The following is a 13,199-nucleotide window of genomic DNA, read 5'->3' on the forward strand; positions in this document are numbered from 1 at the left end:
TTCATTAGCTTGAGAGCTGAAACTGCGGAAATTGCCCAGAGAAATTTGCTCAGAGAAGTTGTGGATTCCTTGCCATTGGAAGTGTTCAAGGTCAGGTTGAATGGGCTTTGATCTAGTGAAAGATGTCCCTATCCATGGCAGTGGAGTTGGACTAAATGATCTTTAAAGGTCCCTTCCAACCCAAACCATTCTAGTATTCTAAATACGCTCCACTGCAGGAAGTTTTGTGGGTTTTTTTTCTTCTCCATGCAAGAAATTCTATGTGCTCTCTGGGTTTCTTTATGAAAAGAATAAAAACGTGTGGAGATTATAGCTCCCAGCGTCTCTTCTGATCCTAAGGTTTAAAGTGAGCAAGGTGTTCAGCACTTTCAGTTCCCTATTTTCAGTTTGCTGTTGTCACCATCTTCTGTTGATTTATCACTCTAGCTGCAGTTGGGCTGTGGAGCCCCAAACCAACTTTTTCTGAACCCCATTTCGATGTTGCTTTGACTTGGTTGTTTTTGTTGTTTTTTTTTTTTTTATTCTCTTCCTAAGCAGAAAGCCCAGAGATACGAAGCAGTGAAGTGGGTGATGGTTTTTGCTATTGGAGTCTGCACAGGACTGGTAAGGGTCATGCTGTTTGGGGATTGAGGAAAATTCAGGAGTCTAAGCAGGAATAATTTAGAAGTTATTGTCAAGGAGTAAAGAGGAGGAAATGTTTTCTGTCACGAAGTGGAGAGCTTAGTAGCAGGAGTTGTCTTTTGGAAATTATAGCACATTGTTGCTAGATTATTTTCCAAGAAGCCTTTTTTTCTTTTAGAACTTGCTGTGCTTTCTTTGCAAAGTATTCTGGCAAATCCTTTAATTCTGCATACAGGAAAACTTGTCCAAAGTGAGCACTTAATAAAAAAGGATGCCAATTTAGAGTTGAACTGTATTTTTTTTATGTTTGGCAGTACTAGTGTCACTGCATGTGCTTTCTAGAGTGTTTGAAAATTAGCTCTGCTGACTGTATGCCTCAGTTAAACACCATTTTGCTTCTGTACCCTGAAGTATGTTGTGGGTGTTAAAAATGCTATCGTATTAGTACTCTGAAATGCATCTCTTCGGGAATAATTCTAGAATTGATCTGTCCCAGTGAGAACGAGGGAGGCAGCAAATCTGAGCTTCCGAAGTTACATTACTCTGAATGACGCTTCTTTTGCCGCCTTCATCCTCTGTCCTCCCATGTGTGCATACTTCTGATAGGACTTACTAGAGAGCGGTGTCTGTTACTTGCATGTAGTAATTTCTGATGGCAAATCTGTCATCTTTTTCATAGGTGGGCCTCTTCGTGGATTTCTTTGTACGTCTCTTTACCCAGCTCAAGTTCCGGGTGGTACAAAGCTGTATCTTTTACCTAGTGTATGGGTTCATGTTAGACTCAAGTGACCTCTTCCTTTCTGTTGCCATGTTTTGCTCAGAACAGCTGACTCAGACTTTTGCCATCAGTCATGTTGTTGATGATTAAGCAAGTTTTCAACTTGCCTATGTAATTCAGCCCTTGAAACCGAGAAATGTTTCTGGTATCACGTATGTAGGCAGAGGCTAATTTCTGAAAGATGAGTGGTTTCACTTCCTTGTAGCTCAGTCTTGAGGTCTGAAAAGGAAGCCTGGCTTCCTGATGGGTTGTGTCAGTTGCCCTGGCTGGATTAGGAAGTGCGACTTTGGCTTCTGATGCCAGTGGGACCCCCAGACAGTACAGAATGATTGTGTATTGGTGGGGGGAATGTTGTTGTTTTCCTTGACCATTGTTGCAGCGGTGGAAGAATGCACTGAGAAAGGCTGTCTTGCCTTGTCCTTGCTGGAGCTGCTGGGGTTCAACCTGACCTTTGTTTTTCTCGCCAGTCTTCTGGTCCTGATCCAAGTAAGACTTAGGTCCACTGCTGCTCCTTACACAGCTTCCCTTTCCTCTCACACAGGTCCTGGGCATGAAGTATCCTTGCCAGAAGCACTTTCTGCCCCAAGACATCAGATCAGCTTCACAGTGCTAATTGATTTAGCTAAGCAGGGTCTCTTGGTCCTTTGCTGTGCTCTCTAATGAGATGTTGTTGGTCAGCTATGAAATCGATGCAGCACAGCGTCAGTGTTTCTTTTCTGCAGCCTGTAGCAGCTGGATCAGGAATTCCTGAAATTAAGTGCTACCTCAACGGGGTTAAGGTTCCAGGGGTTGTGCGTCTCCGAACGGTGGTGTGCAAAGCTATGGGAGTGCTCTTCAGTGTGGCAGGAGGTAAGAAGGGCTGTGGTGTATTGGTCTTGTTGGGGTAAGGAATCACTGAAGGGGGAAGAATGCTGTTCCTGCTATACATAGGGCACAAAAGACTTCTGCCTTTCCAGTAAAATGGTTTTGATGGGCTGGAGCAGTCTCATGAGCCCTGAATGCATATATAGAGTAGAAAACAAACAGAAGGATCAGGACTATTGGGGGAACAGGTACTTTTCTTGGTGGGCAGACATGTCTCTCTGTGGCTCAGTCCAAGAGGGAGACCTGAGAATTCTCCAGAACGCATTGTCTAGAGCAGCTTGAACCAGGCTATGTTGTAGGCAGCAGGGCAGAGTAACTTGGAGAGTTCAGAGTCCTTGTAACAGCTGTCTCTGAATGGTTCCACCCACTTGGAGTGCAAAGTCTGTGCAAGTCTTCACAGAGTTTTGGGGGGTTGAGGGGCAGGGTTCAGCACCTTCCTTCACCTTGAGGGGAGAGGAAGGAGCTGCGGGCTTGGCACAGGGGACTGTGCCATGGCATGGGAGTGGTGAGCTGATCTCTCCTGCCATTGTCAGCAAGGGGAGGGGGCAGGGAGTGTGTTGTCACATCAGTCCTGTTTTTCAGGTCTTTTCGTGGGGAAGGAGGGTCCAATGATTCACAGTGGTGCTGTCGTCGGTGCGGGTTTGCCACAGGTTAGTGCTGACAGGGGTCACTGTCCTGGTCACACCACTGCTTTGTAAGACTATTGTGAGGAGTAAGTTTCCATCTCTTACGTTTCTAAATCTTTACTTTGTTTGTAGTTCCAGAGCATTTCTTTGAGGAAGATCCAATTTAACTTTCCCTATTTCCGCAGTGACAGGTACTGTACCCAGGATGTTGAGGAGGGGAGAGGGAAGTAAGTGAGCAGACTTTCTTGGGAGAAGGGTGGCGGGCTGGGGTGAATCAGTCAGTTGTTTTTTTAGTTTTTCTCTAGTGTCCTGCAGTTTCATTCTGCAGCAAGACAACACCAGGACTTGACTCTTCCATGCTGCTCTGCTCTGGTCTCCATGTTCATTGGTGTTCTCTTCTACTACTCAGCAAATCTCTACCCACTTAAAACCTTTGATGTGAATGGTTAAATGGCTTCATTGTTGGGAACAAGCTCAGTTCCTCGCCCCCTATGACCAAGATATACTACAGAGAATGCTGGTTCACCTGAATGTGAACAAAATCTTGCCCTTCCCTCTCTGTAATTCTTTCAAGTGATGCTGGAGTCCCACGGTTTGGGATGGTTCCTCATAGACTGGGCAGTTGTGTAGTGTCAAAGTTTTGCTCTGTGTTTGTGCTCTAGAGAAAGAGCATGATGCTGCAACAACTTACTGAATAAATGGTGTTGCCTGCCTTGGCCAGCACTTCTCCCAGCTGTCACTCCTGTATCCCTGGGATATGTCCATAAATGGGAATAGTCTCTTACTTTACAGAACCTAACCATCTCCAGAGATCTGCTTTGCTAAACTGAGACTGTTTTCCTCTTCATTTCAGGGATAAAAGGGATTTTGTATCTGCTGGAGCTGCTGCAGGGGTTGCGGCTGCTTTTGGAGCACCAATTGGGGGCACTCTTTTCAGCTTGGAAGAAGGTTCCTCTTTCTGGAACCAGGGACTTACATGGAAAGTGGTGAGTAATGACTCTGGCTTTTTCTGTGTGTCTCTTCCTTGAGCCGGACCTTTGGGACGGCTTGCCCGTGAGGGCAGTCAGATTATCCTGTCTCCTCCTGAGCTCTTCTGGCAGGAGAGAGATTGCCTGCTCTATCACTGCTCCAGAATTACTACAGATCAAGAGCAGAGATGAGTCTGTTACTATCTGGAACAACTTTGTAGGCAGCAGATTTAGTGTACCTGGGAGAAAGGGCTTTTACGCTGGGGCTCTTTGCAGTCTGATCCTTTGGGAGCAGACTGAGTTGGCAGGTGCTGGATTTCTTTCTGCTTTTCTCTGCCTTGGGATGCTGTATTGCAGCAATGTCCTGTGCCTTCAGGTTGCCGATTTCTCTGCCTGTAGTGCCTACTTTCATGAAGTTGACGGTATATTAAAAATGTATTGGATTTCATGATGCTTTTGGCATTTCTTATGCCAAACGTCCTGTTGATGGGATTCAGTTAGGTCTGGTCTTTCTCAGCAGTGATAAAAGGAGCCAGGGGATTTGCCAAGGTAGCAGCTCTCTCAGAGCCAATGAAGATCTCAATTCCAACTCTAAACAAGCTGTGTTAGTGTCTTGTAATTGATTTGCAACTGAAAATTAGCATGTTTGGAGAAAAAAAAAAAAAGGAGCTTTTGCTGCAAGAATTACTAGGTGAAATTCTAACTTCTTGTGCAGGAGACCAAATCAGATTATTATAGTAGTCCATTATAGCCCTGCTCTCTTTTGCAGCAGGGAATGGGTGTTAAACCTCAGTGGATTATTTTCTTAAAGCCTGAGAAGGCTCTGAGGTTCCCTTCCCCAGGCTTAAGTCTCAAGGAAGAGCTGACTGTGCCAATTTTTTTTTTTTTTTTTTACTTCCTCAGCTTTTCTGTTCCATGGCTGCCACCTTCACCCTGAATTTTTTCCGCTCTGGGATTCAGTTTGGAAGTTGGGGGTCTTTCCAGCTCCCTGGGCTGCTGAACTTCGGGGAGTTTAAGGTAAGATTTAGTGCTGTTATTTCCCCTCCAGCTCCAGTCTCTTGTCAATTCAGTATTTCTGGGGGTTTTTTTTTTGATACTTGCTTGTATTTCAGTGAAGGGCAGTTGATATTTAGCTGCAATACTTTGATAGCCTAAGACACAATTGTTCTCCTTTGGTCATAGCTGCTGAAACTGTCCTGCTCTGGAGACAGAAGCATTGGTAGGAAATTGCAGCAACTACTGTAATGCTTTTTCTCATGCTTTTCTGCATGTAGTGCTCTGAGTCTGATAAGAAATGCCACCTCTGGACGGCTGTGGACTTGGGCTTCTTCATTCTGATGGGGATTGTAGGAGGCCTTCTCGGAGCCACCTTCAACTGCCTGAACAAGAGACTTGCGAAGTATCGCATGCGGAACGTTCATCCCAAGCCAAAGCTGGTCAGGTATTTGTGCTCTCTCGAGTTTGTGCAGGGATCTCTGATCTGTGTTCAGTGTCCCAAAGCAAAAGCATCAATGTAGGAGACCCAGTGAGTGGGATTGGAGGAAATCCCAGACGTATTCTTTTTGAAATCACAAAACGAAGCCTCCATAGAACTTAGAAGTGAACACCAGAAACCACAGTCCCTGTGCATTTTTGTAATTACTCTGGTGGTACAGAGCGAGCTGCAACCACTCCTTACAAGGGCTATGAAGGGAGCTCTTTATTATAAAAGCTATAGCTGAACAAACCAGAGCTTTGTCTCCATGCAGTATTTTTTTGTCTTGTCTAAACAGATGTGGAAGGAATAGCTGATCCCACTTTTTTTTTTTTTAAATAATTACCTTGTTTAATTAAATCTACAACTGAGCTATATCTGTGCTATTTAGGGAGGGAATTGCCATGTAATTCTGGAAAATAGCTGTTTGTTTGCTTGAGACAATTACTAAATAAGAAGCCTAGGTTTAAAAAAAAAAAAAAAGTGTATTTTGGCAGTTAGAAAAGAAAAGAGATTATGAGAGACTATGCATCAGCCTGTCCAGTCCTGTCTAGCCTTTTTACCCTGTAAGGATCTACAGAATATCACTGCCATGTGAACAGCCTCATCACTGAACCCTTCCCTGTGGCTTTTTATACGTGACTGCTATGTGTTCTCTGGGCAGAAATTACTCCTTTTTGGGGCAGGCAATTAAAAAGGGGAGTTAGTGCAATCTCTGGCAACCAAGTCATAATTCAGCTTGACTTGCAGTTCCCTGCTTCTGATGTTAAGCTGTGATGACTGCTGCTTCTTGCAGCCTTATCAAAGTTGTGTGCAGAGCTGGGACTGGGTTACAGGGCTGAGTGTGGCTTCAGTGTATGGTTTCTATTGTGTACTTGCAGAGTCTTGGAGAGCCTGCTGGTGTCGTTGACTACCACGGTCGTGGTCTTTGTAGCATCCATGGTTCTGGGGGAATGCCGGCAGATGTCTTCCACCAGTCATAGTGGCAATGACACTCTGAGCCTGCAGGTGAGGGATCTTATGTGAAGATTACATGTCTCCATCATATTGTTCACCCTCCAGAGAAGCACAGGCACATAATGAGCTTTTGACAGCATGCAATACATTACAGAACTTCAGTGAAAGCCTATGGACAGTTGCAGGAACTTAGGGTAATAATGAAAGCTACACTTTGTGCTTTCGTACATTGGCAAAGCAGCTCAGGCTGTGAAGAGAGAGCCCATTGATGCTGCAGGCCCCATCTCTGCTATTGATGTTTGGTCTGAACTTCCCAAAGTGTGGGCTGACAGCCCTATACAGAAGGGTTACTCCCATTCTGCCCAAAGGCTAATGTAGGAGAGAATGGATTTTAACTGTTCCTGTCTTTTGTGTCCTGCATTAGGGTATGTCAGAGGATGTGAATTCGAGCATCAAAACTTTTTTCTGCCCGAATGAAACCTACAATGACATGGCCACACTCTTCTTCAACCCTCAGGAGTCAGCTATCTTGCAGCTCTTCCACCAGGACGGTGAGTAGCTAGGAGACAGTGCCGCATCCCATGCTTAAGCTTCAGAGCTTCATCTTGCTTGAAACAGCCTTGTCATAAGAACCGTAAGGCTAAGAGCATCTTCAGGCCTTCATGGCTCTGGGGGACTGCTAGTACAACAGGTGAAAGTCTCCTCCATGGGAAGAAAAGCCTGCTCTTCCTCTCTTTTTCACTTACTCGTTGTCTTCCTGTGTGTTTGGACTGGGAGACTAAGTAGCTGTTGTGAGATGAGCCTGCTGTGAGCTGAGGGGTGGATGGTGCAAGACTACTGTCTTTGTCTGACAGACCTGTGCCCCTTTAGTCATGATTCTTCTTGTGTTGCAGGTACTTTCAGCCCAGTCACACTGTCCTTGTTCTTCCTTCTCTATTTCTTACTCTCCTGCTGGACATACGGGATCTCTGTGCCCAGTGGTCTTTTTGTGCCATCACTGCTTTGTGGGGCTGCCTTCGGACGCCTGGTCGCCAACCTCCTCAAAAGGTGCATTGAGTGTGCATATGTGTGCGAGAGATGTGCTGCGAATGCACGCTGAGGTCTCAGGCAGGTTTTTCTAATCTCTGGTCTCTGTGTTTTGTCCTAGCTACATTGGCCTGGATCACATCTACTCGGGAACCTTTGCACTGATTGGGGCAGCAGCATTCCTGGGAGGAGTGGTCCGCATGACAATTAGCCTGACCGTCATCCTAATTGAATCCACCAACGAGATTACCTATGGGCTCCCAATAATGATCACCCTCATGGTGAGTGCAGGGTCTTAGCTCTGGCTTCTTGCAGACTGCTTGAACATGTGCTGGCCCTGAATCTCTGTTCCTTCCAGGGCTATGATAAGCCAAGGAGTCTTGTACTTGGAGCAACAACTCAGTAGACCTTCCGTTTGCTCTGCAGGTAGCCAAATGGACAGGAGACTTTTTCAACAAAGGCATTTATGACATCCATGTGAACTTACGAGGAGTGCCTCTTCTGGAGTGGGAAACAGAAGTGGAAATGGATAAGTAAGGCTGCTTCTCTTGGCAGGGCTGTGGGTTAGAGTTTGTGGTAGTATTCTTGCTCAGAAAGGAATGCTGTAATGCAGGGGGATGATGCTTCATCTCCAATGAACCTGGCTGCTCTGAGAGGAGCAGCTGTGAGGAGGACTGCTGTGAGAGGAGTTGGGAGTTGTGCATCTGGCTTGTGGCAGGAAAGAGGTGCTGGAGCGCTTTCTGAGGAGGGGTGGATGGGTGGAGATCTGAGGAGCAGGTTTGTGAGGTTCAGCAAGAACTCTGTGAAAATATTCCACTGGACTTTGTTTCTTGCAGAATTTAATCTTCCCACCTGTTGCCTTTTCCCAGTAATGTTGAAACACCTTCTATGTTACAAGTTGGAACCTTTTCCTTTTTCCTTGCCTATAGTGCATCATTGATGCGATGTTATATTTTAAAAAAAAAAAAAAAAAAAAAAAAAAAAATCAATTGTGCCAGCACCGCTAATAATACAGTGAAGGTGAACATACAGGTACAAGGAGCTGGCAGAACTAAACTGCAGCAGACTCCTTCAGGATCTCATTTTGGGACTGGTTTGTTTCCTTGTTTGTCCATCACCAACCTTCTGTTGCTGACGTGATGCATGCAGCAATCTTGGATTTCTGTTTCCTCAGACTACGAGCCAGCGACATCATGGAACCCAACTTGACATATGTCTACCCACACACCAGAATCCAGTCCCTTGTTAGCATCCTGCGCACAACTGTCCATCATGCCTTCCCTGTAGTGACTGAGAACCGGGGCAATGAGAGGGAGTTCATGAAGGGAAATCAACTGATAAGTAACAACATCAAATTCAAGGTAAAAAGTTGTTTGTTTGGTAAGTCGAAGGGTAAAGAGCTTTGTTTTGCACATGGAAAGCCCTTTGTTTTGTTATCTAGGCTTTTGTCAGTGCAGAATTCAGGTCACAGATAAGCACCTACTGCAATACAAAATTTTCAAGAACTCAATTTCATTCCATTCTCTGGGTCATGGTAAAGGCAGAAGAATGGTCTGCATTCCTAGAGGGAAAAGTTAAGAGGACTAAGTAACCTGTTTAGGATAGACATGGAAGAAGTTTGGATTTGGCGCTGAAGTACTGAACCCACCATTGAGATCAGTAGTAGATGCTTAAATACTTCTCTGCTTTGCAGGAGGGGTAGCAGGACAGGTGCTTTAGTCTCTTGGAAAACTTAAAATTTACGGTCAGAATGAATAATGAATGTGCTTGTGGCATACTCGTGCTCTAGCAAAAAAGGGTGCCTGAGTTCCTAAACTCCAGGTCTCTGTCCAAGGAGAGTACTGTCCAAGGAGAGTACAGTCCTATGGGCTATTCTAACAAGTACTGCAGCAGCACTGACTAAGGAACACTTTGTCTGGTGACATAAAGCTGTGATCAAATAGTTCATAGTTGCTCTTGGATAACTGTTGACCTGCTTAGTGAGTATCTGAAAATGGTTTGTTGTATCCAGAAATCTAGCATACTCACCCGAGCTGGAGAGCAGCGCAAGCGTAGTCAGTCTATGAAATCCTACCCTTCAAGTGAACTGCGTAACATGTGTGATGAGCACATAGCAACAGAGGAGCCACCAGAAAAGGAGGATCTGCTGCAACAGATGCTAGAGAGAAGGTGAGATCCTGGTAGACACAAACTTATGGGAACAGGGTGTTTCCATATGTTGAGATGTGTTGTGATGCTTCATACAGTCCCTGTCATTCCATCTGTCAGAGGAAACAGTGCTAGTATCTGTGTTTTAGAAGTGACTTGTCACATCTCATCAGCCAGTGCTGAGGCTCACACCTGTGACCAAGTCCTAGGTTGATGGCTTGATGGTGTCCAACCTGTTAAATTAAATTTTCTTCAAACACCTATTCAGAAGTATTGCCTGGAGAAGATGGAATACCTGGGGAAATGTCTTGTCTGTAGAAATCGATGCCCTCTTGTCTGCAGAAATCTGAGGGCTCTGCAAAGCTCACTTCTCCCAAGAGAAGAGCTAATGACCTGGTGCCATAATACAGATACCACCTTTCTGGTAATTGGGCTGAGTCACCAGGCTTGTATTGCAGTTGCTTCCAAGCAGAAGCCCAGTCTAGTGAATCAGTTTGTAACTTAGTCATAGTGACTCCTATGAGTGGAGTCCTGACCCTGACATTTTGCCAGATGCTTCAGCTTCTATTAGAATCCGAATAATTTGGCATTGAAAATTGCTTTAGTAGCAAGTGATTTGAAATTAAGAGTTAGGAGACGGTCTCCATTCTGCTGCTGTTGTCATACTCTGCCCATGATAATGGCTCTTGACCCCTCTCTGCTGTTTTGTTTGGTGGAGAAAAGACTTGCTTGTCTCTAGCAAGAGTCCCTGAAATGTTCAGGAGAAGGTTGCAAAGAGCTGAAATAGCTGTTACTGTTCTGGAGGTGGGGGTATGTGTCTCTCCTTAAGTTCATGCAACTTCTAACATGTTAAATGTGTCACAGATATACTCCCTACCCCAATCTGTACCCGGACCAGTCTCCCAGTGAAGAGTGGACCATGGAGGAACGCTTCAGACCTTTGACCTTCCATGGCTTGATCTTGCGCTCACAGCTGGTCACCCTCCTTGTCAGGGGTGTTTGTTACTCTGAGAGCCAGTCGGTGAGTCTTCCTAATCAGGAATCGTAGCAGAGACATCCCTATCCTCTCAGCTGAGAAGGTTGGGAACAATATTTATGGGCTGCCAAAAAGAATTTACTTATTTTTACACTTTAAGGAATGCATCTGTGTTTTAAAAGCTGCAGACAAGTAATGTGAATTCTCCCTTGCAGCTCTAGAATAGAGAGAACTGAATTTCTGTTTAAGTATCCCCAGGAAAAGAGAACAGCTACTGTTTAAAAAATAAACCAACAGACCCGTTTGTTGCATAAAGGTGCCATCCTGTCACAACTGGAGAACAGTGGCAGATACTAAATACCAAAAGAGCAACCAGCAGTGTGTGCTGGGTGTTTTTACTGCTGCATGCCGAAGTCTTACCAGAAGAGTGTCAGCTGTATCACTGAGATCAGTATGAGCATCTGTGTTTGAGGCCCATCTTCCACAAGGCTGATTAGTTGCTGCCCTCCAGTGTTGAGTGTAGATCTGTCAGAGGGTGGAGAGCAGATCTGTTTGCTCTGTCAGCTAAACACCTGTATAGTTTGGGCTTGCACTGCTGCATTCTGAGATGAGCTGCTAGGAGTACCTCTGCAGAAGTTGTGTGTGTGGGCATGGGGTGAGGAGATCTGGGTGAGCAACTGGGAGGCATTTGCTGTGCTGCTTGCAGCCTGTGTACTGTCTGGGATGGTGATGTATTGGTTCAGTGGGATTTTTTTAATTGCAGAGTGCAAGTCAGCCTCGTCTCTCCCATGCAGAGATGTCAGAGGATTACCCCCGCTATCCAGATATCCATGACCTGGACCTCACATTGCTGAACCCTCGCATGATAGTGGTAAGAGATGCAATGCAGTGTGACAGTGTTTCCTGATACATGTTTAAGAATGTTCCAAGCCTTTAAAAAAGGCTGAGAGCATGTTTAAGTCCACCCTTGGGTGCAGTGACCAACATCCTGTAGCTCTCATGCATTCAGTCAGCCTTGTCTGCATGTGGAAATCAATCCTCATACCTGCTATGGGGTAGCATCACACACAGGTGCTTTACTTTCAGAATAAGACATTGCCTGTCTAGTTTTAACTTCCTTCTAGATTAGACTCCTGCCTGAGTGAGATTGGACAGGCAAACTGCTGATATCTGTTCAGAACGCTGTGCTGGCAGCTCAGTCAGTGGCAGGCCTGTCATTGTCTTTGTGACAGGAAGGTTGCTATGTAGGCCAAAGTGCTTTTTTTAATATACTTTCTTATTTCCATGGACCTGCATTTATCCTGCTCAGAGGTTTTCTGCAGCATCGGGCTCTTAAGGTCATGGATTACAGTGTTCAAACAAACTGTGACAAATTCAGGTTCCTGAAATAATTTCATATTTGTGGAGAAATAGAAGATGCCCACAGTCCAATACCCTGTCCAGAGATCAGTGCATTGGAGGACTTGTAGGAATTGCTTGTTAGTGATTCCCAGACATAGTGAAAATGCCTCTTGTAAATAATATAATTGGTTTTCTTTCTTAGGATGTCACCCCATACATGAACCCATCACCCTTTGCTGTCTCTCCAAACACTCATGTATCACAAGTCTTCAACCTGTTTAGGACAATGGGACTCAGACATTTACCGGTCGTGAATGCAGTTGGAGAGGTGAGTCCTTATCTCCATTTTGTTTTGGCTGAGCGAGGAAGCCACTGTGGGTTTTTGCAATGTTTTCCACCTTTGGGAGAATTAAGATCTCTCTTAACATCAAACAGAAATGCTTTAAAGAGATCAGAATGTGATCTTCTGAAGGCCCTGAAGCATTGTTGATTACTCTGACTGTTATCTTTTGTGTCAAAGCCTGCTCCCTGCTTTCCCTGCAAAGGGCAGGACATGCAGTCTCTCCACTGTGTCAAGTTTGCAGCGTGTGGAAGCCCTTACTGTCTTGTACCTCTTGAGAGGCCTTGAGCTCATCAGAGGCTGCTAATTTGGCTTCCTCTTTGACAGCTTTATGCAAGGCCAAAAGCAGAATTTCCTGTGTGTTGGGGCAGGAGGTTTTTCTGCTGGAAGGGAACTTGCATTCTGTTCCTACTCATAGGAGCAGCAAAATAAAGGAGTCTTTGAATGGTTTGTGCTTGATTCACTTGTACTTGTCTCTTTGCCATCTACAGTGCTCAGGAATAGTCAGTAGGTGTCAGTAACTTCCTATAAACATAATGAGAAACTGTTTCCTTTAAGCCTGAACTGGTCTGTCCCTATGAGACAGCAGTGATTTGTCTGCCTCTTGGGGTTCCTAATAGCTACTCTGCAGAGCCTGTTGGTTGAAAATGAGATGTCGACTCATTCCATATTTAGTATAAGATGCTCTTGCAGTACTAGAGAGCAGCCTAGTTCTAAACTCTTTCAATGTGTAAAATCACTGAGGCGTTTCATCAGCTGAAAGATGTGGTTTGCCTGTTTCCCCAGCAGGCTGGGAGAGGGTCCCTTTTGTGACCTGCCAGCTAGTGATGGCCAGTGTGCAGTCACCACTTAACTAGTCTTTACCATATCTCAGTTTTGGTCTTTAGAACTTCCTAGAGTGTATCTGATATGAGCTATCTGCAGTCATGTCATGTGAGATAGCAGAAATGTCTCTAATAAAGCCATAAGGGACAGTTTTGTTGTTTTCAATTACGGTTTTCACTTTCCAAAGGATTTAGTTACATCCGTATGCTAACATGGACAGGATTTCCCTTCCTAGGCAGGGGTAACTACTGCTGT

At 45.0% G+C, this 13,199-nt stretch overlaps 1 protein-coding gene across 5 annotated transcripts in view; it reads left to right on the forward strand.

Moving 5' to 3' along the window:
• Window positions 1–13,199, forward strand: part of CLCN6 (chloride voltage-gated channel 6) — a 50,286-nt gene that overhangs the window by 32,769 nt on the left and 4,318 nt on the right. For 3 of the 5 annotated variants that reach the window (XM_041124598.1, XM_030019260.2, XM_041124600.1), the window contains 19 exons: window positions 535–603; window positions 1,301–1,367; window positions 1,779–1,885; window positions 2,122–2,248; window positions 2,846–2,913; window positions 3,022–3,080; window positions 3,743–3,875; window positions 4,761–4,874; window positions 5,132–5,298; window positions 6,213–6,339; window positions 6,713–6,839; window positions 7,182–7,335; window positions 7,436–7,595; window positions 7,741–7,847; window positions 8,489–8,675; window positions 9,326–9,483; window positions 10,327–10,483; window positions 11,202–11,309; window positions 11,982–12,107. In XM_041124598.1, coding sequence (XP_040980532.1) covers window positions 535–603; window positions 1,301–1,367; window positions 1,779–1,885; window positions 2,122–2,248; window positions 2,846–2,913; window positions 3,022–3,080; window positions 3,743–3,875; window positions 4,761–4,874; window positions 5,132–5,298; window positions 6,213–6,339; window positions 6,713–6,839; window positions 7,182–7,335; window positions 7,436–7,595; window positions 7,741–7,847; window positions 8,489–8,675; window positions 9,326–9,483; window positions 10,327–10,483; window positions 11,202–11,309; window positions 11,982–12,107 — 2,322 coding nt within the window. The remainder of the gene's footprint in view (window positions 1–534; window positions 604–1,300; window positions 1,368–1,778; window positions 1,886–2,121; window positions 2,249–2,845; window positions 2,914–3,021; window positions 3,081–3,742; window positions 3,876–4,760; window positions 4,875–5,131; window positions 5,299–6,212; window positions 6,340–6,712; window positions 6,840–7,181; window positions 7,336–7,435; window positions 7,596–7,740; window positions 7,848–8,488; window positions 8,676–9,325; window positions 9,484–10,326; window positions 10,484–11,201; window positions 11,310–11,981; window positions 12,108–13,199) is intronic. The other 2 variants (XM_041124599.1, XM_030019261.2) reach the window with 1 other exon arrangement.

This window comes from Aquila chrysaetos, chromosome 6 (genome assembly GCF_900496995.4).
Source record: "Aquila chrysaetos chrysaetos chromosome 6, bAquChr1.4, whole genome shotgun sequence".
Lineage (NCBI taxonomy): Eukaryota > Metazoa > Chordata > Aves > Accipitriformes > Accipitridae > Aquila > Aquila chrysaetos.